Source organism: Fistularia commersonii, chromosome 6, assembly GCF_037954325.1.
Source record: "Fistularia commersonii isolate RoL2024-O1a breed Wild chromosome 6, RoL_Fcom_v1.0, whole genome shotgun sequence".
NCBI classification, from domain to species: Eukaryota; Metazoa; Chordata; class Actinopteri; order Syngnathiformes; family Fistulariidae; genus Fistularia; species Fistularia commersonii.
This window is the reverse complement of record NC_141289.1, coordinates 19,255,512-19,282,777: the sequence shown is the minus strand read 5'-3', so window position 1 is coordinate 19,282,777 and position 27,266 is coordinate 19,255,512. Positions and strand designations below refer to the sequence as shown.

At 43.0% G+C, this 27,266-nt stretch overlaps 1 protein-coding gene across 1 annotated transcript; it reads left to right on the top strand.

The window, feature by feature from the left end:
* The first annotated feature begins 213 nt into the window (after positions 1 to 213).
* Positions 214 to 24,437, top strand: LOC147233572 (SH3 domain-binding protein 4-A-like). Its single transcript, XM_086148544.1, has 5 exons — positions 214 to 362; positions 8,621 to 8,780; positions 9,562 to 11,900; positions 22,877 to 23,065; positions 23,421 to 24,437. The coding sequence occupies exons 2-5, from the start codon at positions 8,660 to 8,662 to the stop codon at positions 23,643 to 23,645; spliced, it is 2,874 nt and encodes a 957-aa protein (XP_086004670.1). The 5' UTR covers positions 214 to 362; positions 8,621 to 8,659; the 3' UTR covers positions 23,646 to 24,437.
* Positions 24,438 to 27,266: the final 2,829 nt, after the last annotated feature.

Here is a 27,266-nt window from a genome sequence, read left to right as displayed (position 1 = left end):
TGCAGTTTAAGGATGCTTGTAGTGACAATTATCCAAAAAACTAGTCAATTTTTGCAAACAGACAGAAGTAGCTTTGGTTATAATGACGTAGTTGAAATGGGACGCGTCGGGATGGCCCCGCCCCTTTTCGTGACGTCAGAGTCGCTGTCCACTCAGCGCGCCGGGAGTCTCCTCCCCCGCCCCCTCCCGCTCCAGTTCGCCGGCAGACCGGAGCGGAGACGGACGGAGTAGCTGCTGCTGCCAAACTTCTGGGACCGAAGAGAGGAAATTAAATTTGTTTGTTTTTATTCTTCGCCGCCTGTCATCCCAACTTCGACGAGGAGGCGACGGGCGGATATTCACCCGCATCCCGTCAGCGGGCGGTAAGTTGAGCGGCTGTCTTGTTTCCCCCGCGAGGCGAATGGAACTCTTCCCCGGCTGATGATTGGACGGTTACGGAGCGGAGCGCACGCGTCCGCGGTTCCACCTGTCGTTCCTCCGTGTTTTATGCTAATCTCTTATTATCCCCCCAATTCATTTATCCACGCTTTATTACTGTTACCGTCCTCCTCCGCCGCTCTTCATGCACTATTAAGGCTTGAATGTCGATGAATATTCAGGAGTCAAACAAAGAGCCTTTGCGGGCGGAGTGCGAATGAGAAGTTGTCAATTAGCGCTTATTGACCCGCGCGCGCACAAGGGAGCGAGAGAACGCGCGCGCTAAGGTCATGTGATAAGCTGAAAATCCCCCCGCGCTCCCCTTTTCCCCGCGCGCACACACACACATACACACACACACACACACACACACACACACACACACACACACACACACACAGGTCTCGTTAATTAGATACTCGGTTGTATATATGTGTGTGTGTCTTTCTTTGCATCACACACACACACACACACACACACATATCTATATACATCCGAGTATCTAATTTACGAGACCTGTGTGTGTGTGTGTGTGTGTGTGTGTGTGTGTGTGTGTGTGTGTGTGTGTGTGTCATTGCATCTCCCTCTCACACACACACACACACACACATGCACACACACACTGATAGTCCCCTTGAATTCGTGTCATCTTCTTGCCACATCTTCACCTTCACATCCTCCTCCTCATCGTTCTCAGATAAAAGCTAACAAACTCCACTTTCTGGGTTTATACTGGTGTGTATTGTGTGTGTGTGTGTGTGTGTGTGTGTGTGTGTGTGTGTGTGTGTGTGTGTCTTATTCCCTCGGAGTTGCCAAATAAGTTTCTCATTTTTATATACTCTATCGTAACATTTACTTGATTTGTCGTGAAATTTCAGGCATTTTGGAGATTTTTTTTTTTTTGTTTCACAATAAAAGATCAGACTGGTGTTCACCCTGGTGTGTATTGTGTGTGTGTGTGTTTTTGTGTGTGTGTGTGTGTCATAATACCCCGTAGTTGAAATTTTTTTTTTCTTTTTTATATAATGTATCGTAACATTTCCTTGATTTTTTTTAATGAAATTTCAGGCATTTTGAACATTATTTTTAATTTTTATTTTCACAATAAAAGATTACACTGGTGTTCACACTAGTGTGTATTGTGTGTGTATTTGTGTGTGTGTGTGTGTGTGTGTGTCATATTCCCCCGGACTTGCCAGTTAAGTTTCTCATTTTTATCCGCTGTATCGTAACATTTACTGGATTTCTCGTGAAATTACAGACATTTCGGAGGAGAAAAAATTCATAATAAAAGATCAGATTTTCAGAATAATCTTAAAGTCGGCTTCAGTTGAGCTTGTGAGCACCTGCTGTTGATTCTTAAGTTTCACACATTGTCTGTCATTGAAACCTATGGGAATTGCTTAAGTAGTTTTAATGCATTTAATTTAATTTCTTGATGTTTTATTTTTAGGAAATTTCTGGCAGATTTTTTAGATATTTATCTGTATTATTACCTGTTATTTCACTATGTTTTTCTGCAGTGTCCTTATCCTTGAAAGGTAATTTCTTCGGGAGTTTTATTTATTTCCGTTTAAGTTTTCTTTCTGTCAACTTTCAGGTGATTTTCCTGTTTCCAAAAATTTTGGCCCAGTTACTGTGGATAATCCACAGGCCTTGTTGTGAGCGCATCCAGGCAGGGAGTTCGAGTGTGTTGTTTGATAAAAAGGAAAGAGTCTTTTGCTTGAAAGCGCCTCCATTGAGAGCGTTCCCTTCGAGTTTTAAACAATATGTTTTTTTTTTTTTCCTGCTCGTGTTGCACAGCCGGCATAAATCACATCAGCAGGATCTAGACGGCTAACTGACGCTGCTCTTTCTGACTTTATCGCAGAACAGTCCTTTTTAATGCCTGAACTTAAAGGCAGTTAAACTGCTGACGTCTTGAAACCCCTTCACCCCAACGCCGCCCCCCTTCATCAGGACCCAGGATATATCAGTGGTTAACGGCCTCATTTACCTGGACGGTCACTCTGAGGGGAGTCATTGCCATATTTTACCAATGACGTGATGGATGACGGCGGTCGACTCAGCCTAATGTATCTTGACCGACCGCCAAGCAGGAGACCCCCTCTGACCCCATGTTTTTTTACTTTCCCAAACTTTTATGTACATTTTGTTCATGTCCTAATAAGTGATGCAGCTGCGTTTTTTTTTTTTTTGTTTTGTTTTTTTTTGTTTTTTATTGAGCCGGGATTCCGTTGCTTTCTTCGTGAGAGAAGGAAAGGACTTCATCCCGAGGGACAAAAGGACATATTTTGCAAGAGCCGGCTCGGTAATGTAAAAATTCAGAAGTCTCTTAGAACTGAGGTCACGCTCAGGAAAAAGAACCACATCCTTTTTAATGACCCAATAATCTAGCCGTGTGATTAGACCTTTTCGTGACTCCAAGGTTAGTCCATGTTTTTATAATCATCCCAAGCAAATGAAGCTACTCTTTTCGCGATTTCCATTTGTAGAAAAAAGAAGCCCCTAGACGTCCATTAGTATCAGAATGGTCTTTTTCTTCTCAGTTATTTCCCTTTCTCTTTGCCAGTCGGTTTGTTTTTAGGCAGCAGAAATAAAAAAAAATACTGGTTATGTTGGTTTGGATGATAAAATGTAGTTGTCAGTGACCTGAATGGGTTTATAAAAAAAAAAAAAACAGCAAGTTGTCCGGGTAGGACATTAAATCCATTCCCAGGTTCATTTCTGCAGAGATGAGTTTGCATCCTCCCAGGAGTGAATGTCTGAAGCTCACTTGCTGTGGGCCGGCCGGCTGCGAGGAAGAGGTGCTGATTCTTGCACTTGGGGTTTACTGTGTTTATTGCGCTGGCAACAAAGGTGATATTCAAAACAACCGCTCTCCCACCTGAGGAACCTGTATGAGCTGTTTAATATTAACAGCGAACATAATGCATACAAAGCAATTTATGTCCAAATGAAAAATGGAAAGTGAGAAAAATACTCCAATACGTGTGAAAATTTTAGCTGTTCCCACTGCAGTAAGTCCGGATACTGAAGTCAGCAAACTAGAAAAATGGCTTAACTGATACGTACAAGAATTTTATTTTGTTATGTTTATCAATGTGTAAATCAATTAGGGTTGTGTAGCTGCTATTGATCACATGACACGCCAAAGCTCGGGCGTCTGGAGGTTTAGCCCCTCTCCAACGCTGCAGAGTCCGTTTTATATTTCCCCAACGGGAATATTCTTATTTATCAGTGAGGTAATTTAACTTATTTTCAAGAAATATCAGGAGAAAACCAGCCAAAGCTCAGCAAAAATGTATGTAAATGAAAAATCAGAACATGATGCAAACCCCCCTGTAAACTCACAATAAAACAGGAACTGAAGAAAAAGACGGTGTTTGCTGTTGCAACCTTTCTCGAGTTTCACGCAAACCACCGTGTTTTCTGTTTCTCTCTAAGCCCAAACCTAACCAGACCTAAACCCCATCAAATTTTTGAGAAAAGCATTCAAACTCATCATTTTATAATCAAGTTTTTAAACTGACATTTAACGCGAATCAAGGGGTGACGATCCAGTGAGCTTAGGTTACAAGGGAATCACTTCATGTTCGCCAAACCCGTCTCCGTCAAGTAAACCTCTGTGAATGATATTATATAAAATAAGTAAGTAAAACAGATAAATCAAGGTATGACATGAGCTCTGAGGTATATTTGTTGGCACAAACATGTAACGATTATCTGTCTTCCTCAAGCAACAACATGATGCAGCTAATAAATAACTCCCAGGCCCGCATCACATCGCTCACAGAACTGAATTTTAAAGGAAAATTGGATCATTTGTTCAGTTTTGACGTCGTCGTTGTAAATCTGGGAGACAGGGCACCGCGGGGCAACGTCGTACTTTGTTCGGCGGCACCCCTGTCCTTTCCCGTAGCGGCATTTGACGAATGGCAGACAATGAAAGCCGGTATTCATTTTCATATTCCTGCCCGGGCTAAATGACTTGGCGGGCCCTCAGAAATCATCCGCTGCGCTCCAGCTAAATGAATGTAAGCAGCTAATTACAGCGGCGGATGAGCTCCAAAGGTTATTTGTTTCCCGGAGCTGCTGTCACTTTCTGCCGCGGCCGCGCAGGTGTGAAAGCAGCATGGCGTCCGGACAGCCGTGGACTCAGCAACACCTTAATGCTCGGGACACTTTCCTCAAAATACGAGCTTAACTGTGCCAAAGCAGAGACGGGAGCAAGGTTGGGCTTCGGTGTCCGAATTAGCCGGCGAGACCAGGCGAGCTTTCGGTCACCTCTAACCTTTGGGTTGCAGAGGGTGAAATAGGAAGACGGTATCCAATATAGCAGGTGGCGTCACTCTTTCTGCAGAATAATGTGATTGATTTTAAAATCGCGATAGTACGGTGAATAAACTCACAAAGAATTGCTTCGTCAATCACGTTATTTTTGCAAAAAGCACGTAGGAAGGTGCAGGAAATCAACTGTTCATTCCAGATTGGTTGGGAATCATGAGTCCACCAGATCTTTTTCGGGGAGAGGATTATGAGAAGCGGTTAAAGCTCCGGTCAAAACAAAAATATGGGATGGTCTCATGAACAAACCAGAGGAAAAATAACCTTTGCGGGGGTGAAATTGATGAAAAGAAAACAGCGGAATGATTCCACTGCTTGAGGCTGCAGAGGCTTTGGCTTCACCCTGGATTAATTATCTGTTTCCATTCTGATAAACCAGAAGTGAAGTCGGGGTCGTTCTTTGATCTGAGATCCCCGGCTGTCCGACAGTCTCATGTGTAAAGCCAATATCGATATTGGGAAATATCTGCTAGCACCGCCGCTGCTCTCGCCTCTGAAATCCGCTCTTTTTTTTTTTTTTAACAGCCGCGATTGGACAAACGATTCACTGTGTGCGAGCGTACGGCCAGCGGACGCCGTTATTACAGCAACGCTCATCCAGAGATTAGACCCGGACGATTCTGCGCTAATTAAACCGCATGAATCAGATTGTCATGCAGCAACAGAGGAGCCCTCCGGCACTTTGCGGCAGATCCTCCGGAAGATCCTTTTTTTTTAACTGAATGCAATTTTCTGCTCGCATGAAATTAAAACAAAAGTTCAGTTTCATGTCTTTCACCTGCAGCATGTGCTCTCCATCATCTCAGTGTTGCTTCCTCCTCCTTTTCTGAAAAGTTGTGCGTCTTGTACTGAGGCTTTAGGACTGCGAGAACCGCTGTATCTCCTCATGTAGCCGTTCTTCAAGTACAAGTACAACCCTTGTTTTTCGCAGGGGCCACGTTCCAAAAATAGCCCGTAATAGGCAAAATCTGTGAAGTGGAATCCTTTAGTTTTTTTACAATTATTATACAGTTAAATACTCTATTATACATTGAAAAGAAAGAAGAAACCATTTTACAGGCTCAATCATTTGTTTTACAAATAAAACTACTGTACTTTAGAAACGTTTTTTTCAACAAATAACTTCTGTACTGTGCTGTCAAATAATAATTTTAATCATCAATGTGAACAGAAGGCTTCGAATTGCGGAGATCAGCACCGCCCACCGCGACCTTATTGCTGCTGCGAAACTTATCGCTGCTGTCGTCTTTATGTTTTTTTCTTCCTTTTTTTATGGAACGAACGGAAGATTCATTAATTCCGTAATGCCGACCTACAGCCGCATAGCTTTTAGCTTCCCTTAGCATGTCCTGAAGTTTAACTTTATCTGCGATAGATAGCATCTTCCACCTGGCGCAGGGGCTTTTGTCGCTCCAGAGCATTTTGTCAACATTATGGGTTTTAGAGAGACTGGAAATTGAAAGAGAATTTGCACGTACGTCATGTAAATTTGGCAAGCTGTTTTACGTACGTGAACATATTAAACTGCAACGTTATTGACGCACAGGTAGAGAAGAAGCGGAGTGACTTTTTAGCCAATCAGAATGCAGAACACAATGCACCATGCAAATCCGTGAAGTTGCGAAACCGTGAAAAGTAAACCGCGTTATAGCGAGGGATCACTGTATACTTTCTTTCACCCCCTGCAGGGATTAGCAGGAGTCGCCTCGGCGGCGGAGTCCCAGTGCGCAGGCTTGTATTGATCTTCTGTGTCGCAGGGGTTTTATTGATGGGCAGGAGAGGTAGATACAGGACAGCCAGAGTCACCTGGCAGCAGCCGGGACAAGAACAGAGAGGACGTTAAACCGGCCTCGTCGAGGCGCAGAGTGCAGGGGAAGGTCACAACGAAAGAGCAAAAACTCACATCGCTCACAATTCTGATCCAGCTAATGAGGAAATGGTGATAGGACATTTGTTCTACATTTGCTTGGCAGAGCTGAGCTGTGATTGGTTGCCTTGAAATAATGTCCTGCTGCACTGTCACCTGTTCTCCAAACTGCCAGCTGTGACCGCGCTGCTCACATGGACGCTATTTACAAGACTTTTAGCGGAGTATAGGGTTCTACCAAAAACTGTTTTAGTGTTTTGATAATATTGCAAACAAATTTTATTCATGGAAGAAATAGCTCATTTTTTTTCCGCAGCAAAAATATTTCATTTCCAATATCATCAAACACCACGGGTACGTTTGCAAGGAAGTCGTAATCAGTCAGAACCAAATGGTGATAAAATAGCAAATTTTTCCAGCGAACGATGAATCAGTTGTGGAAAAGAATGTTTGTGCAGGTTTTTCTATTTACTTCATAAGTTACCAGGACAAAAATGCAGAACTTTGATTCACAATAAGATTTTTCTTCAATATTCTGCCACACTGGGGTCGCACCCCTGCCGCCGTTTTCTTCCGGGTGCCTCGAATCAGCATGGTTTTAACCTCCATCCTGGCCGGGTTCCCCTCGCGCGCCGCGGCTCAGTGCGTTCGGAGCATTTTCATCCCTGATAGCACCAAACCGAGTTACCCGTTTTAATTTGTGCATGAAAACACACAGTCAGCAGGGGCCTGTAATCTGATTAGACCGTCAGCAAGAAATTGTTCTGCGACGAAACCTTGTTCCCTTCAGTCACAAGAGAGTTTAATATCCCTCCAGGATGTGGCGAACACTGACAGCGGGGACATTTGCATACACACACTAATGATGCCTTTTTAATCTGATTAAGGGCGCCATGTAAAAGCCTTTCTCTGATTATCTTCATTAGCTCTTTCATGTTCGGAGCTCAGGGTCTTTCACATCGTGCCGTGATTTTGATTCAGATATTTGTTTTCTGATGAAAAACTTTGCAACACCACTTTACATGGCGGCAGAGAGTTTAAGAGGTCTGTAGTGACACAGGACTCTGCTGCTCGGAGAAATAGTCATTCATTTCGTCCAATTTATTCTTCATCACCGAGCACGTTATCTCGTTTTGCAGTAAGCAGTTTCGTTTAGTAACATCACTTACAAGGGGTTTCTGTTTGTAGTGGGCAAAATATTTCTATGGTGCTTTTTTTTTTTTTTTTTTCCTTCACTAAAGCCTTTAAAAACAGCTGAATGGCTAAGAAGGCAGAACGAATAACAATGACTCCTTGTTAGGTTCGGGCAAAAACTGCTTGTTATATTTCCACAGCAGACCTACCTGTCAAGGCAAGAAAAACAACAACTTGTGAGGTTTAAGATGTCAAAACCACTCATTAGAACAAATGTCGACTTGTGCGTCTGATACAACACATTTCCATATCGCAGTTCCACAACAGGGCAGCCGAATTATTGCAAACACCATTTTTCATTGTCAGAAGCCTCAAAAACCATCCTTTTTTTTTTTGTTTGTTTTTTCTTAAACATGTCTTTCTCAAAACCTAAAATCCAATCTGAATGACAATTAGAAGCTGAAGCGCCAATTGAAATTCAAACCTTCATTCAAACTTTGGTTTTCTTCTGTACTTTTCTTGAAATGCTTCCGCCACATTTGCACTTTTCAGCTCCCGCTGTAGTTTGAGCTTCTTCTCGGTCACTGTCACTCGCGAGGGAAATATTATTTCGGTTCGAGCAAAGATTGCATTTCGATTGCCGTCTACTGTATTTCTCCTCACGGCTCACATCTCTTTGAATCGGGGAAAAAAAAAAAAAAAAAAGTTATTCAGCCGGGAGCTCAATCTCCCCAGCACACCACGTTCCTCAGTGCAGATAGTTATCATGTTGTTTTATTTTATTTTTTTTACTGATTCTTTGTATCACGTCGCTCCAGTCCGAACCGGGATCTCTTCTTTGTGTTATCTCCCCAGATGTCAGGCTGCCGATGATCCGTGCGACAAGGCTCGGCCATGGCTGCGCATCGGATCAGGGTGACGAACAACAACAACGTCCTCCCTCGCTGCAAGTCCGAGGGGACGCTCATCGAGCTCAGCGAAGGGGTGGGAGGGGTCAGTCTCACCGATGTCAAAGGTCAGCGGCCGCAGAATTAAATCATTCATGTAGAACATTCGCTTCAAGTTTATTTCAGGAACGCTCCCTCTGTTAAAATGCGCTCTGTGATAATACTCGTTTTCCTTTAACATCAGAAATGTTTGCCCTTTGAAAGAAGCCGGGTTTATCACCCCACGTTGCAGTTTTGTTTATGAGCAGAGCTAAAAATAGTAAATTATGCAGCGAGTAAATTTACCCAGTCATCTGAACAGATTTTGCTTTTAGCTGCATTCAGGATAATCTCCTTTTGCTTTTGACCACGGCTCCAGAATAACCTCTTCCCCCTCCTTCTGTTTCTGACTCTTTAAAAAAAAAAAAAAAACTTAGTTAAGACCAGTCAAAAGTAATTATTTCTCCTCCAAAAATGTTAAAAAGCATCAAAACTTCTTCAGAAAAAATTGATGACCCTTTTCTAAAGTGGCTGTGTGTCATGAACAAGTTAGATAGTCAAATAATGGACGGATGGATTGATGAATGATAATATTTAGCTGCTTCTTCCCTATCTAGCTTCCCTAACTTTTAACAAGAGGATGTTTTTTCATATTAGTTGAATATGGACCGCATGAAGTGTTGGACACTAAAATATATCCGTTCATTCTGGCAGGAGGAAAGTGTATATGTGGATGGTCTCCTCTGGTTCCAACTTGGTGTTACTTTGCACCAAAGATGGACTAGAACTGAGCATCCTCTGTACGATGCAAACATCTTTGCATTCAAAACAGTAAATGCTATCCGGTCTTTCCTTTTTCTCCTTTTTCAGTGCCTTCTCCTAGTGCCTTAAGACTCGACAACTCAGCCTCCATTGAAGCTGCGCAGGAAGTAGTCGCCATCAAGGACTATTGTCCTAGCAGCTTCACCACGCTGAAGTTCTCCAAAGGAGATCACCTCTATGTTCTTGACACTTCAGGCGGGGAATGGTGGTATGCACACAACAACACAGAAATGGGCTACATCCCAGCCGCCTACGTCCAGCCCGTGAACTTCAGGAACTCATCACTTAGTGACAGTGGGATGATTGACAGTCTTGTGGAAGGCTACGAGGAGGGGACGAAAGAGTCGGAAGGTTTGGGGGAATGGACGGGAATGTCTCTCGAACCCTCCCCGCTTTGCAACAACTCTGTGAACCCCTTTTTCTGTCTGTTAGACCAAAACTGCAAAGACACGGGTGGGAGGAAGTCCGCTGATCTTATTCTTTTTGACACACTAGCATCTCCGTCCACCGGCTCTCATTTTGACACCGGTAAAATCATGTTAAATGGGTTCAGCGGTTGTCATTTCAACGCCCCGACCAGTCCGAACCAAGAAGTCACGCCAAACCTCCACCGGGACAACCCCTTTTTCAGGAGTAAAAGATCTCACAGTCTTTCAGAACTGTCCGTTCTCCAGGCGCAGTCCAATCAAAACTTACCATCTTCCGGTTTCTTCACCGGGCTCAAAGCTCCCGCACCGGAGCAGTTTCAGAGCCGAGAGGATTTTAGGACTGCGTGGTTAAACCACCGCAAGTTAGCCAGGTCTTGTCATGACCTGGAATCCCTGGGACAGAGTCCCGGTTGGGGCCAGACACAGCCGGTGGAGACAAACATCGTCTGCAGGCTGGACAGCAATGGAGGCGTGGTTCAGCTACCGGACACGCAGATCAGCATGCACATCCCGGAAGGCCACATCAGTCATGGAGACCACCAGCAGATCTCCATGAAAGCCTTGCTCGATCCTCCTCTGGAGCTCAACAGTGACCACCGCTCTACGATAAGCCCCGTGGTGGAGATCAAGCTCAGCAACATGGAGACCAAGTCCTTCATCACCCTGGAAATGAAAGTATCCGTGTCACTGAAGAAGGAGAGCTGTCACACCGCTGAGATGCTCTGCGTTCGGAGTGACTGCAAGGAGGGGCCTTACACACCGATCCTGAACGCTTACATTTACAAGGATACAGTCCAGGTCCAGTTGGACAGTCTGGAGCCCTGCATGTACGTGGCGATTGTGGTTCAGTCCCAGTACTTGAGCCACAACGCTACTGTTTGGGACCACATGCAAAGGAAAGTAACCCTTGGCGTCTACGGACCCAAGCACATCCACCCTTGCTTCAAGACGGTGGTGGCCATGTTCGGCCATGACTGCGCTCCAAAGATGTTGTTGGTGAGCGAGATGGGGAGGCCGTCTTGCTCCGCCCCGCCTGTTTCGCTTCAGCTGTGGGGGAAGCACCAGTTCGTCCTGGGGTATCCTCAGGATCTCCAGGTGGGATTGTACTCCAACATGTCAAACTATCAGGTGAAGCTGAGCGACGGTGACGGGGTGATTCGGGGATTCCAGCTCAGACTGGGGAAGGTCAGTCGGCTCTTGTACATGATCTCATCGCACAACGCCAACGCCATCTCAGACTTCACTCTTCGGGTCCAGGTCAAGGATGCCCTGGACTGTATCCTCACCCAGTTCTGCGTTCAGACGCCGCAACCTCCGCCAAAGACTGGAGCAAGGATAACAGGCCACAGGAGGTTCTTGAAGAAGAAGGAGGTGGATAAGATCGTCCTCTCTCCGTTGGCTGTGACCTCCAAATACCCAAAGTTTCAGGATCGTTGTATTATGAATTTAAAATTTGGCAAGTTGATCAAAACTGTGATCAGGCAGCACAAAAGCACCTATCTGTTGGAGTACAAAAAGGGGGATGTTATTGCTTTGCTTAGCGAGGAGAAAATCAAACTGCGGGGGCAGTTACGGACCAAAGAGTGGTATATCGGATACTATCAGGGCAAGATCGGCCTCGTCCATGCCAAGAATGTTTTGGTGCTAGGCAAGGTCAAGCCCATTTATTGGTGTGGGCCGGACCTGTCCACCACAATCCTGCTGGAGCAAATCCTCAAACCTTGCAAATTTCTCACATACATCTACGCCACTGTGAGGACTGTCTTAATGGAGAACGTGGGAAACTGGAGGATGTTTGCTGACGCCCTGGGCTACGGGAATTTGCCACTGAATTATTTCTGTCGGACCGAGTTGGACAACGAGGCGGAGAAAGTGGCGTCGGTTCTGGAAAAACTAAAAGAGGAATGCACCAACCTAGAAAATAAGGAGCGGAAGTCTTTTCAGAGGGAGCTGATGATGGTAAGACAAATGTGTCTGATGTGCCTAGTGAGAGTTTGACGGGTTAAAAGAAAAAACAATTAATTGACCAACTTCTCAAATTGCTTAGGGTTGTGTGAGGAACGTAAATGATGCCAAAAGAATCAAGTGATTAGCGAAAGCATTAAAGTCAGAATTGCGTTCTTTAAAGTTGACAAAGTTTGCTCTCATGTGCCTGAGGATCCTAAAGGGGGCCCGCAAGAAGCAGCGTATTCTCTTCATAATTTTTTCCCCAAAGATACCAAAAAGGATTTGAAATCGGTTATTTTTCATTTTGTAATTGCTATCAGTAAACCCATACCTAAGCTGCAAAGCCATAAAAAAATCAACCACACAGTAAAGTCGACAAGAAATCCTGGGAAATGACCTCGTAGCGACAAAGAAAAGGCCTGAAGAACTTCTGTAGACAATCGCTGGAGACATTTGCATGGGTTTTGAGTTTGTACCTGAATCGTTTGAAAACTCGCAATACCCGAATAAAAGGAGAAGAACTGAAAGCTGCTTCATGTTCAAGTTCAACAATTCTGTTGTAACAGCGATGTTTCTCTGACAATATTAAGCATTCGGATTGTGAAGTTTACAATCACAAACCCAGATATTCACATATTTCGTAGATCGGGGGCGCCCACACTTTTTTTTTTTTTTTTTTTGGCTTGCAAGCTACTTTTAAAATGACGGATGCAAATGCTAAAGGCAGCGTTCCACGATCGACCTGCGTCGCCTTTGCAATTGACCCATAGATCACAATCGAGCTGTCGGGCACCGCCGTTATAGAGTCTTGTCGCTTAAGGTCAGTCAGATTTGACTTTAAGCCGCCACAGTCCAACCTGCCTGGTCTGAAATTTTTCTGATTTTTAAAAGTGTTTTCCTGAGAACTACAAGGTCTTGAATTGGTGACATTAGAGATTTTCCCTGGAGTATTTCCCTCTCTGCCCTTTTGTGCTTTTTTTCTTGATTTTGTCCTTTTTTCATTGTCCTCATTTGTCTTATCAGTTAATGAGTCTCCTGTTCCCAACCAATCAGCTCCTTGCTTTCCCCGAGGTCTCCCCCCCTCCGGGCACTTGCACCGGAGACCAATTCAGATGTCAAGGATAAACGAGACAGGCCTGACAAGGAATGATTGTCAATAGAAAGAACGCTTAGAACAAAGCTGTATTCTCGGGGAAATTTTCTCTTCAGGTCCTTTCCGGATGTTTAATTTCAGAAGTTCAGCAAGATTCTTTTTAAGTGATACTGTTCCATAAGTTTGGGCTGTGTGGAGGACAACAGAACGCAACCCGACGGTCGTAAAATCCCGAAGCAGGCTAGAAGTGATAGTTAAGCGTGCTTAAGCAGGAACAGGTGACTAGTTGACTAGTTACCGTCAGCATTCTGCACATGGAGGCAAAGAGAGGAAGCAGTTGGCCCAGTGATCTGACAGTGTCAGCTTATTATGGTGCTTTTCTTTGGCTGTGCATTTTAAAAAAGGTTAAGTAATGTTTCAAATGGAGAAGATTTAATTCAAAAAGGTCAGAAGTCACAACTCGATATTGTTAACATCGCCAAACTTAAACTGATTGAGGAGGATAGATATATATCTTAAAAGTAGATGAGTCAGAGGCACAGCTGGAAATGTATCTTGATCTATCTATCTATCCATCCATCAATCCATCCATCGTTTAAGTATTAAAGAGTTCCAGTGGATAAATTATTTGTAAGATTTCAGAATGTCTCTTGGTGGGTAACTGGAGAAAAAGCATGGAAAGGAACTCAGTGCAAACAGGTCTATGGGATGTTGACCCGGGTGCTTGTCACAGTGATGTTTGGACAACAAGTCCGACTTTTCCCGAACCCTTCGTATTTGTGACACCGTCTTTATGCCGCAGTCTCGGAAAAGAAAGACGAAAATGTATTGGAAGGAAGCAGAAGTGGATGGTACATTGTAATGACTGTAATGGCAACTATTATTGAAAAACAATCATGTTTGCAATTTAGATCGCAGCAGTGGGTCGGTTTTAGCCCCCGTCGGTGTCTGTGGTCTTCTCATCCATAGAGAATTTCAATCCGTCGAGTGTAAAACATGCATTTCTTTCCAGTGTTTTCCGCTTTGCATTCAGCCAGAATAAGTGGAACATCCCAGCATATAATCCCCTATCTTGCTTGTCAATAGCCCTCTGTACTTCACTGTTTCATTGTTCCGCCTTTATTTCCGTCCCATGCTATCTTTCCCTCGATTGATTGGTCATGGGCGTGTTTCCGTCGTTCTGTTAGATTTGCTCATGAGCTCAGACTGAAAAAAAAAACACACATTTTCAATCCAAACTGTCTAAATACCTGGTATTTATCTCAAACTTTAAACACTTTCCCGAGTTCATCCTTAACGTTCTTGCAATCTGTCGGACGAAAAAACACAAATATATTCAACCAGTGATGATATAAAGCCAGGAAAAGCTGCAAATCCTCCTAATGGGAAACACAGTGTTTTGCATTTAAGATATAATTTGTCGCTGCTGGAATATCTCCTGATGTTCTTCTGCTGAATAACCTTTGCGGAGAGAAATACAGTCTTAAAATAGGCGCCGTCCCTCCATGCCTTTCAAGCGGTCACAGCTGGATGGATGCCGCTCGTGCGTCGCTAATTGTGAGTACGATAACCGACATCGCTCCGCTGCGGCATCTTCCAACGAGACGTTTATCTGAGTTTGTCAGACGCTCGGAGAACAAAAACAATCACTGGCTGTCTGATCCGCCGGCGGTCGGGAGTCACTCGTCCCCGCACTGACGTTTGACACCATCGGGATCCCGGCCCCCCGTCGCATGAATGCTAAGCATGTTGTGTTTTCACCCCGGGGCAGCTTCCTGAGGCACTATATGAAAAAATGGCGACGGACACCCTGGAAAGGGAAGCGTAGAAATGGAACTCGGGGCGTGATCGCCCTCCTCTCTAGACGCCTCCCCGAGAGAGGTGAAATAGTCCCGAGATGAGCATCTTTGCCATTTCTGAAACCGCTGTTTATCACGAAAGGACTAATGCAGTGTGCCGCTTCTGATGCAGCGACACCGCAGCCTGCTTTGGCTTTTGGCCACTCGTGGGAAGTGGGGGGAGGACGTGCAGCAGCTGTCGGGGGGAATAAACGTGCACAGCACATGCTGTTTTCCGGAGGGACTCACCTGAAGTCATGTGAGCAGGCCATCATCTCCGAGAGCCGACGGAAGAGAAGCTTTTATGTTTTTTTTTTTTTTTTTTTTTTCTGAAGGCTTTTATCCGCGCGGGGGCTTCCTGCTGCTCCGACGCAGGCCTTTTAACTCCTGCACAAAGACAGCGTCTCGGCGCGTCGCTTATCTTGGTAGCAGGTAGCATCCACGGCGTCGCCGAGCTTTTAACCGTCGCCAGAGACATTTCCTGCTCCGGTCCGGCAGCCGTTTCCTTCTGAAGCACTTAAATCATCAAGCACAAGGTTCAGGTTCAGGAGAGTTGAAGGTGGAAGATTGGCTTGTTTGGCAGACAGACGGACAGACAGACGCTGAATCTCCAAGCATGTTCTGATTATTTTTGTTTTTTGGTGCTTCATCACCTCAACTTACTGCTGACTGTCAGGCGCTGTCTTGAAAATTTCAAATTTCTCTTTTTTTGGGTTGATTTGGGGTTTTTATCCAATTTTTTTGTACTGTCTTATATGATGATGATGATGACGACATTGTACAAAGATAAAAAATTAGAAATTCATTCATTCATTAGCGATAGCACTGACCCCTCACTTAGGAGCCTGTGAACCTTTTTATTTCTCAACTAAATGTCTAAGATAAGATAAACTTTATTAATTCGCATAGGGGAAATTCTTTTAATGTATATATATATATATATATATATATATGTCATTGACATATATATGTCATTGTTTGAAAATATGAAGATATATATATATATATGTATCATATTTTCATACAATGACAATGCAGCTTGTTCTGTTTTTGTTTGTACATTTATTTAGATTCCTCCCAAAAAGTTTGAAAAAAAAAAAAAAACATCTGAAATGATAGCTGAACAAACAAAACAGAAATGATAAATTTCCAGGAAAATAGACATAAAACATTTCATGAAAATGATAAACATTGATAAACCAAAAATGATGATAAAAATTATGCAGTTTTTTTCCATTAATTCCCAACCTGACTTGTGTTTTGATTTTTTATTTTATTTTATTTTTTTTAAGGTTAAAGGTAGATAACGAGGTGAAATATTCAGATCTTTTTTGTGGAGTGCGCTCCTGTGTGTGGGAAGGTGGGCTTTACACCGCTCTGTAAACCTAAGCTCGGGTACATCATTACAATTCTGCATAATGATCTGCAAACAGCCTGGAGCAGGAAGAGCCAGGTTAAGAAAATAAATAGGAGCGGTTGGAGGGGCAGCGAGGCTCCGGTGGCCGGCGGCCATCAGATCAGGCTCTGAGCAAGAACAAAACCTCTCTTCTGATTTCCTCAAAGTCCTCGTCTCTTTGATCAATTTTGTGCTCGGACCTTTCAGCGGCGAGACGAGAGATTGATCGCAGGGGGTTTTCGTGGAAAATCCACGAAAAATCCGGCTTATAGCCCTCCGCTGTAAGCCGTGAGTTCGTGCCACATTGTCGTCGTTCCCCCCCCCCCCCCCCCCCCCCAAACCGCCATCGAGGTCCAGTGAGTCAGAAAGCGTCCAGTCACCAGATCCCGTCCTGGCTGCAAGAAAAAATAGTTGGTCTTATATAATAGTTGCCCCTTTTACAAAACTCTGACATTAAAATTAACAAACAAGCCGTCCTTTTTTTTTTCATAATAAAGCCACCGCAAAGTGATTATCCCGAGGCTTCTTCTTTTTTTTTTTTTTTTTTAAGTTTTCCAAGTCAAGTCTGTAATTGACTTCTAAATCAGTCAAATAGCACGGACGGCAAAATAATCAGATCAGTGTAGCAACAATTCCTTGAAATACAATTTTTTATGAATCTACACTTGATCTCGAAGATTTTCTCTCACGTCATAAATGTAACTTTTTAAAGAAACTTAAATGCAGAATGCAAGTTTTTTTTTTTTTTTTTTTTTTACTGCATTAATGCAGACAGGAAATAAACTGAAGTCATTCAGAATTTAGCTTGAACAATGATTTGAAATAGAAATAAGCATTATTCTTGCAATTATTCTGTGCAATATTTCATTTCATAACAGTACACTACAATTTTTCCTTTTATCATACTATTGTGCACTCCTTACCTCACTTGTTACTAAGACACTTATGGTTTTATCACTTGTTTACTAAGACACTTTATAGTTTCACTGAGACACTTTATAGTTTATAGTTTATTTTATTTCTAATTCTGCCTTTTCTTTTTATTATTTATTACTGTTATATTTTCTGTAACTCTGGCACAACTATTTCCTTCGGGATTAATAAAGTTGTTCTTATCTTATCTTATCTTCTTACAAAGACTTCTGCTGAAATACTTTGTTATAACTACCAAACAAAAAATTATAATAAACCAAAAATAGAAGGAGTCCCTTATATAGAAGCAGTATGCATTATATAGGAATACCAAAGTGTGAGTCACTTCCTATCCAATCATTTTTCAGATTTCTTTTTTCTAAATCATCAGATATGTGTGAAGAAATCGCTTTATTATGAAAGGCTCCTTCTACATTTGAACGGTGGGGGTCCACTGTCTTTCTGGTGGGAGTCGGGGGTGAAGCAGCTTCAGATAGATTATTATTGACCGCAAGAGTGGCTGGAGAAACCTTGCTCACGCGTCTCGGATCAGACTAAAACTGGCTTCCAGAGGGGAAAAACCCGTGTTGAAACGCAAACATACGTGAGGATTGGCTTGGGAAGAAGAAAACAAAAACGAAAGTGTCTCCTCAGAGCGAGGGGTCGTCCTTCTTCCTTTCCACCGGCCGATAACTATCCCCATGTGAAACGCGAGCGGCCATTGATCAGGGGGGCATCCGACACCAACGCCCAGCCAGGTCCTCTGACGCCCCAGATTAAGTTACGCGAGACAAAGGAGAGAGCGCAGTAAAAGAGCAAAGGCTGGGAGAGTATTTTTAATAATAGACTAAGTGTGAGGAGCCGCCCCGGACGGAAACAAGACAGAACCGGCACGGTCACGGAGGGAAATGAGAAGCCTTCTCCACGAACGCACCGCCACTTTGATCATCTTTGACAGACGATAAAAAAAACATTTTAATGAAGCGATTAATATTTTACAGCCGGGGCCGGTTATGGTGGCGGCGGCGGCGGCGGCGCTGCAACGCCAGAAACACGAGAGCCTCTGAAGCGGAGACCTTTAGAGTCCACAGAAAACACACACAATCCTCTTTCTGGACTAAATTGTTTCTGGGATTTATTAGTGTGATTAAATGGTCCTTCGGATTTAATATCGCACATATATCTGGTCCGGTATTTGTTTTTCAATCAGGAGCGAGGAGCTGGAAAGGCCGCATGTTTACATTTTATTTCTGTTTATTTGACGTCGTCGACAGAAAATCAAACACGCTGAGATTTATCCAGAGCTGATCTGGAAGGCTCGAAATCGTCCCGGACCGTGGAGTATCAAAGGTCAGAGGTCACATTAAGAGCGTTTTAAGAATCCGAGATATTCTTAAAAGATATTTCTATTTGATAATGGATCCCTGTTGAAGCAGTTATTGGAATTGTGATAAATTTGATTGAAAGTTGGTGTTTTTGCGGAACGCGGCTTTTGAACCCTGCAGCACACGGGGGGCTAATGAAATGTAGCTTAGCATCTCTTGATGGACGGAGCCACGGATAGACAGAGTTTGAGTTTGATCCTTGAATTCATCATTTTAAAACAGGAACACAGAAGCTTTTCTCCGCGCCGTTAAGCAAACCCTCCTCTTCCCCGAGCCCTCGCTCGCATGTTGTTCACACGCCGGCCGCCGGAGACCCCCTTCCCCCCCTCCTCTCTACCTGTCAGTCCTATCATCCTCCACTCCGTCCAAGCGTTTGGAAACGAAGCTCTTTTATTCGACGGCTGTCAGCTCCGTCTGTCCGTCTGCTCCGGGGGCTTCCCGCATCTTGTACTTTATCTCACGCTTCCCCCCCTTTCAAGCCGCACGCGCTTGTCTTTTTTAAAAAAAAAAAAAAAAAAAATGTCATCTGGTCATGACTTCATCCCGGGAGCGGCAAAGCCAGCAGACGATCTGGAAATACAGGGAATAAGAGAATAAAGGTCCAGATACTTCATGTAGTGTGGAAGTGAAATGTAAATGACTCCAGCTGGGAATGAAACAGCCAAAGGCGTCTTTAAGAAGCACTTCCACCTTTGACCCGCGGTATCTCTTAACCTCTACCAAGATTCATGCCACGTTCTCAAGAGTTCAATTTGGGTCCCTGACCTCCCAAACTTTATTTTCAAACTCCTCCCACTTTCCTATCATGTCCCCCGTTTAAATCCTTTCCGGCTTAAAGGACTCGTCTCTCACCCGCACGAACCTTGCGATTTGCATTTGAACCCGTCACAGGGTTGAGGTACTGAACCTGGGTGTGTGTGTGTGTGTGTGTGTGTGTGTGTGTGTGTGCTTGGCCGGCCTCTATATTTAGGTGGCTGAATCAGCAGTCGTCACCTTAGGAGACCAAAGCTGTGCTGGTGCAGGTGCTGCAGGGAAGGAGACAAACTGAGGCGTTTCGCCTCGTTTCTTTCTCGCTAATTTATCGCTAACCTGCAGACGTCGGCACAGTTTGAACTCTGTGTTTGGATGATTGCAAAAAAAAAAAAATACTTGAGCAGGAGAATTATGAAGTATTAAAACAATACGTATAATAAAAAGCAATTAAAGACTCAGCACTTTTTCCAAGCAAGGAATTAAAGTGTGAGATGAGGAGAAAAAAAAAAAAAATCGGAACACTTTTTGATAAATAGCAAGTGAATACAACAATACAAATTACAGTTCACACATATCTATGTGTTTATCAAAAAAACATTTAATCTTAAACTGCTTATTGTTAACTATTAAACTATGCAGAAGATTTTCAAATCTGTTCACCAGCCAGTGAAAATAGAAACGTTGATCCAAATGTTAATCACACGACTTTGAAATTATGAAAAACAATTCCTAGATGTAGGAATGATTTGCTTCAGGGCACAATAAAATCAGCGCGACGTTCCTTTTCAAGCCTGTTTATTTGCCGTTTATGCCTTTTAACTCGGCGTGAAATCAGAGGGAAGCTGGTGTCATTACCCAAGTAAATAATCTGAACCTACACGAACATGAACAATTTGGATTGAGAAAGCGAAATATAGAGATGGTTAACTCAAATTTCACTTGAGCAACATTGGACATAAATAAGTATAGATTGGCATAATTTATCTGAGGACGTCATTACTCCGCTACAGTGGGCTTAGACTACTATATATTATGATTGAGTTCAGATTTAAGTGTTTCTTTAGCATCCCATGTTCCGGACTATTGAGCGCGAATATATCAGTACAAATATAGGCCACACTTGTCTATAAGCCACAGGTGTAAACGTTGTAACATGAGATATTTATACAAAAAGATGTTACACAGAACATTTTTTTACTTTTAATTAAATACATACTGGTAACATCCACAAATACATACAGTATTTTTTTTTTTTTTTTTTTTCCGAACAGTGCCTGTAACATCCCTGATGAAGAAGATGAATAATAAATAACACAATACACATTCATCCATCCATTTTCTATCCCCGCTTTGTCCTACTCCAGCTGGTTGCTATCTTTGTCTTCCCCCTGCGTACTAAACCGTACTAAAAGTCTTCTTCTTCAATGTCTGAATTGAACGGCCTCAGAATATCATCGGTCCGATGAAAATGTTTTGGCGACGTGAAGCTCATTAGTCCAAAAAAAATCCATACATTAGCCGCATCATTCTTTAAACCACAGTGTTCAAAGTGTATTAAAAAAGTAGCCGCTTATAGTCCGGAAATGACGGTAGATAAACAGAAAAACATTACACATTGCTTTGACGTATTCTTGTTTATATTTCATTTTATGGTAATTGAATAATAATAAATTATTGATAAGAAAAAAAAGAATAATAATTAGTTTCATTTCATGATAAGCCATCACCTATTGCTTCTGCTTCCACTAGGGGGCACCATTGGGCGAATGTGAGAACAACGTCGGAAGTGAAAAATAGCTCAAATTCAGGCCTCAGGTTGCAACAGGTGAAGCCATGTTTAATTTTCTTCCTGTCATTTGAGAGTAAATAATCTGATAGAGTTTCAATTTGTAAAAAGCTCTCCATCAATCTTTATCTCCTAAATATTCTCAGGAAATTTCCTAAAGGTAGCCACAGTTGTCCTCCGCACATGGACTGTTGAAAAACTGCTCAGAAGATGCGCTGGCATTTTTATACATCCAGCAAAAGCAAAATGCTGCATTAATCTACAATATTGAGATCCGGTGTTTTGACTCAACCCCCCCCCCCCCCCCCCGTCCTCCGAGGGAGTCGACGCCAAACTGTCACTCAACTCGGCATTAAAAGGATCACGGCAGGCGCCACATTCATCCGGGCAGAAGGTCGAGTAGTTTGACCTACATGCAACTGCGACGTCCTCATATGAGGACACGGGTTCACGAGACGTTAACCGCAGTTAACCGATTCAGAGAAAGGGTGGTTTTCTGATGCCGAGAGTTTATTTATTTCCGAATGACACCTCAAACTGAATCACAGCGTTGCCGTTAGCGATGTTAATTATGGATGGGGAACAACGATTGATGAATAATTGATGATCCCCAGGTGTTTTTGATCAGGTGATTGGAAAACACTTAGAAAAGTTGCAGGTCTACTTTGATCCAGGGAAACATCCCGTCTCGCCAGCTGTCCCTTTCATCTTCTCTCCCTGTGAAAAAAAAAAAAAAAGAATCCCACGCTTTGTTTTGTTTTTTGTTTTTTTTTTCCGTTTTATTTTGTTTTATCAGGAGCCTGACACTTCTCTTATTACTTCCTGTAGATACGTGACTGCTTTTAATTAAAAGTCTAGAGAAATGTCAGTTTGACTGCAGCGTCATTTTAGCACGCCTTAATGGGCTGTGGCAGCTAAATTCACTTTAAGTATCGCTTGTTTTTATGGTTGGGAAACTGCCTTGGTGGAGGTGGAGGTGGAGGTTGAAGTGGAGGTGGAGTTAGAAGTGGAAGTTAATGTGAAGGTAGACGTGGAGGTGGAAGTTCATGTAAAGGTTGAAGTGGCGTTAGATGTAGATGTGGAGGTGGAGGTGTTAACTGATGAATTAAAGAGCTCTTGTTATGTTTTATGTTCTGTTGAGACTTTTTTTTGCCATCAATTGGATTCATCAAAGCTGGAAGAGCAAATGATTTTATCTTCGTTTTGTAAGAGCAAAAACATGCATCCATGAGGATGAGACTTTCTTTTTTTTTTTTGCTTCATAAGTAACCGCATCCCCTGTAGTAAATAATACTCCAGAACTCAGAATTAATATTAAACCCAACATATATATTTGTATTTATTAATCTCAAGGGAGTAGTCAAAAGGAAGAGAAGAGTTTATGTTCAGCTAATTTCCCCTTAACTCCTCTCCCATATTATCTTTTCTTAGCTTAAATCTAACAAATGGCTTTCCAGATTCATCGGTGAAAAAGAAATAACTTGGAGTCTAAATCCAATAAAGCTGAAACAGCTATGCATTCAAGGCAAGTGTCCCCAACAGATTTTTATTTTTTATTAAAACTCAACAAATACGCTGATGATATGCTCATGTTTCAGATCAGCGCATTTTCTCCAATGAAACATTAACTTTTTTTTGAGTCGTGTGTGTGTGTGTGTGTGTGTGTGTGGGGGGGCTGTCTAAAAGCTTCAGTTTACCAAATACAAGTTTCTTCATATAAAAACCCCGATATGTTTGTTCCTAGAAAGAAAAGATTTACGTATAAATAATCAGAACCAGCGAGAAATGACTGGATTTCCCGTCTCTCTTCTTCCCGCCCACTCAGGCCTTGCTGAAGATGGACTGCCAGGGTCTGGTGGCCCGGCTGGTCCTCGACTTCGTCTTGTTGACCACGGCGGTTGAAGTGGCGTCCAGGTGGAGGGAGCTGGCGGAGAAACTGGTCCGGGTGTCGCGGCAGCAGATGGAAGCGTACGAGGCTCCGCACCGAGACAGGAACGGCCTGCTGGACAGCGAGGTAACGCTTCGGAGCATCTAGTTACTGCTGCTTCCAGCCCAGTTTGACGCAAACACAACCAGAGAATCAAGAAAGAGACCATAATAAATAACAAGGGGTTAAAACGCTGAAACTCAAAATGGTCTCTTTCGCAAATGATTTCCTTTTCTTTTTCTAATTCACAAAAAAATACTAATTCAGGAAAACCGAGACTTCCATGAAATATTATAGTTAAAAAGTGACTTTCTGCTTCCGTTATTCATAGCAAAAAAATCTCCATCGCGTCAAACATGATAGAATACTATCAATATCTGGGAATTGATTTTAATCAAATCCAGCGCCTGATTCAAACCGATGACGGTGTTTCCGCTTCCAGTCCATGTGGAAACCCGCCTACGACTTCCTGCTCACGTGGGCCGCCCACATCGGCGACAGCTACCGCGACGTGATCCAGGAGCTGCACCTGGGCCTGGACAAGATGAGGAACCCCATCACCAAGAGGTGGAAGCACTTGACCGGCACGCTCATTCTCGTCAATTGCCTGGATACCCTCCGAGGCGCCGCCTTCTGCCCCACCGGGTACGGGGATTTCGCCGTCTGAACGTTTCAAGGTCGCGGGAGCTTCAGTCAGAGCGAGTCTGGACGGGGGGGGGTCCGGACCCGGGTTCTTCCCGGAACCGTCCCGGATCTGGTTCCCGAAAGGTTCCGGAAGCAGAAGCGCCACCCGACATCTCTCCACTCTGACCCGTCCGTCCTCGTCTTTCTCTCTCTACCTCTCTTTCGCTTCCGATCCTCTCTTTCTACCTCAGCCTTTCCCAGCGTTCGCACGGGGACTCGTTCCGGACGCCGGATGAAAACCTGGATTATTCCTGTCGAAATCTCCACGTTGTGAAACTGGTATTTACTCTAGCGGCAGATTCTTTTTTCCAGGGGTCGCTGAAAGATTGCGATGTCACTTCCGCTTCACACGAGTACATTTTAGTTACTTCCTGTTTGAATATAATACTTAAGATTTTTGTCTTTGTCGCCGTTATCATTGACATTTTTGCGAAACAATTACGTACCGCAGGTGGTCCCCTTATGAAATAGCTGTTTGAAAGATTTGACCAATAAATATCTTCTGTGAATGGGGTTACATAATAGTGTTTCCATTTTATGCGATGTTTTGATTTGTATGTCAGATCCCGGTTTTCTCGATGTTTCATTACCACCGTTGAATATTTAACGGCGGCGATCAAATGTTTCTAACTGAAGTAATGCAAGGATTTCACGTCTCGCTTTGATATTTCTTTCCTTTTTTTTTTTTTGACCGAAACACTGATCATTTCCAATTAGTGTGTTCTTTCTGGGTTCCTGTGCACCCATTTTCACTTCACACTGTTTTCAGATTAAAAAAGGCAGAATGGATGATCTTCTCTATCCCGGTTGTTGTTTGGTGTATTCAATGACTTCGCTAGTTGTTTCCCGGAGGCGACGTTCTAACCGTTAGCTCATATTTCCTCTATGAACACACACTTCCTGTCATTTCTTTCCTCTCCTCCTCTCGCACCCGTTACCCACTATTTGCTATTTTTGTTGGATTTTCCCCACCCGTCACCCTCGTGACACCAGCTCTGCAGCTGCCGTACATAAACACATCCAAAACTTTAACCTTTGACCTTTTCGGCGACTAGAAACTTTTAATAAGTGAATATATTTTGGCGAGCGGGCTTTGAAATCCACCCAATCCATTTCTCCGCAGGCGAGATTTCAGACTCCGGCTGCCTCGTTTCTACAAAAGATGATGTTGTCTGATCCGATCAAAGGCTTTTTGGAGCATCGGGAGCATTTGATGGTAACTTACATGCCAAAAAATATGCTACGGCTACATGTGCAGTTTATACCAGATATATTTAGAATTTTTGCTACACGCTGAACAAAAACGCTTCCTTTGTTGTCGGTTCCTCGAGGGAAGAGGATCTAGAGCAGTGGTTCTCAACCTGGGTTCGATCGAACCCCAGGGGTTCGGCGGAGGTCGAGACAAACACCCGACTCGTAAAATAAGTGATGACCCGCGCCGCTCGGCCATCACCGGCTGCAGGCGCTGCCTTGAAAAAAGTAAGTGGTATGACGAATATGTACAATGTGGAGTCACATGTATAACGGAACGTGATGGGAGTTGACGTCCTAACTGTTTTTGTTTTTGTGTGAAAACCACGTTTTGCTGGTTTTGTTCTTTGAACACAGTGGTGTCGATGCACGGTTCATTTTGTACACCCGTAAAACATCTACCTTTGTCTTGAATTTGACCAAAAACGTATTTTTCCAATAAGGAAGGGTTGGGTGAATGCTCGTACGAAACTGGTGGGGTTCAGTACCTCCAACAAGGTTAAGAACCACTGATCTAGAGTGTGTTTTCTCATCATTTGGTCACATTTCATTTCAAAAACGGATCAGGCACGTGGAAAATTGAGAGAAATCTCAAGCTACCCTGGCTAGTTGGCATGTAGCTAGCGGGAAACAAACAGGAAAAATCCGACCGATAAAGAGACGTTTCATAAGCGCAGAATGACAACACATGATGCTGCAGAGCAGGTCTGGACCACACTCTTTAAAATGATTGACAATTCCTCATCAAATGTCACTTTTTCCCAGGGAAAAATTTCTGTTTCAACTGGTTGGAAAGAGAAAGAGAAGGACAGAGATGTCTGTGGTGGTTTCAGTCATCCAGGTTATGGGGAATTCTTGTCGACATCTTCTCGTCTTGGCAACTGGACTTGTATTTCTTCACTTGAAGATAATCTCAGAACCGAAGAGGCCTCTTGGATGAGGCTTCAAGTGAAGAAATTCAAGTCCAGTTGCTTAGACAAAAAGATGCGGACAAGAATAGGGGATAGAGTTTCAGTGTTTGCTCATGTTTTTGTGAGTTATTGCCCGTGTAGTTTCAGTTATTGCACGTTATTGCACATCATCTCTTACCGATAATCACAGCAGGGCCGACAGCCGCATAGCAATAGCTGGAATGATCCATCAGTTACTCCGGATATTCATAAAAGAAATAACAATAATGGACGCCCTGCAGTAGATAAAGCCGCGCCGCCTGGGGAACTCCGAAATGAAAGGCCAAAACAACGTTGTAGAGTGTTTACAGTGTTTGAATGGAAAAAACAAATATGCTCAAGTGAATTAGAGAAACATCCTCCGTCTTAAAAATCGATCAAAACATTAGCATTTCAGCTCGTGTTAAATGAGGACTCAAAAGCCACAATACAGGAAAAATAAGCCCTCAGACAGGAAACCGAATATGCGGCAGGCGTTGGAACTTTGTTCAAAAAATACTTGCAGGGAAAGCAGTTCATTCAGTTTTATCTTTTATTTTCAAGTGCTTTTTTGTTGATCAATGAAATCAATTCAACATCATTTTTTATTCAGTGAATCTTCCGTGAGTTTGAATTGGATTGTAAGGAAACAAGTGCGTCGCCTGCATACGTGTTTTATGGTGTTTGAAATTCAAATGATTTTCAGACGCAAAGTCTCAAAAAACACAATAGTCCAGCTGGACTAACCAAAACCTAACCCCATTTTTAAAATTAAAAAGATAAATAGAAATATTATAAAGCTTTAATCGGGACAATACCTGTCCAGCAAGTTTTACATTCATACTCTTTCTTCGGAATCATGGAAGTTGCTGCAAGGAACCCAATCGAGAAGTTCTTTAAATATTAGCAAGATGCTAAATCTAAATTTGTCAAAAAAAAAAAACTTTAGAATGACCACAGAAATATTCTTTCCAGATACTACTTGAAAATCTGTACCAAATTACCAAAGAAAGACAAAATGTGGAATTATCTCCAAATATTGCTGTTGTGATTGTCATGTAATTCCAAATTTAAAGTTGTATCTGAAAAAATATTGACATAGATAATTCGGCTTTTCTCCGTTTTCCAGGTGTGAATCTATAATCCCTGTGTCTTCCCTGCTCGGCAGAGATTAGAGATGAGTTGGTCTGAGGTTAAACCCCACGTTCGGAATAATAAGCACGTCAACGTGCTCGGAAAACGAATCACTGCAACGTCTTGAAAGTCCAACCTTTAAGCTTAAATCAGTCTCAGATGAAACGGAAATGTCTTTTTTCTTAAAAAAAAAAAAAAAAAAAAAAGAACGGTGGAAAGACGGGATAATCCGTGTTTTAAGATGCTTGTTTTTTCCCCCGGTGACTCCAATCCATCATCTGTATTGTTAT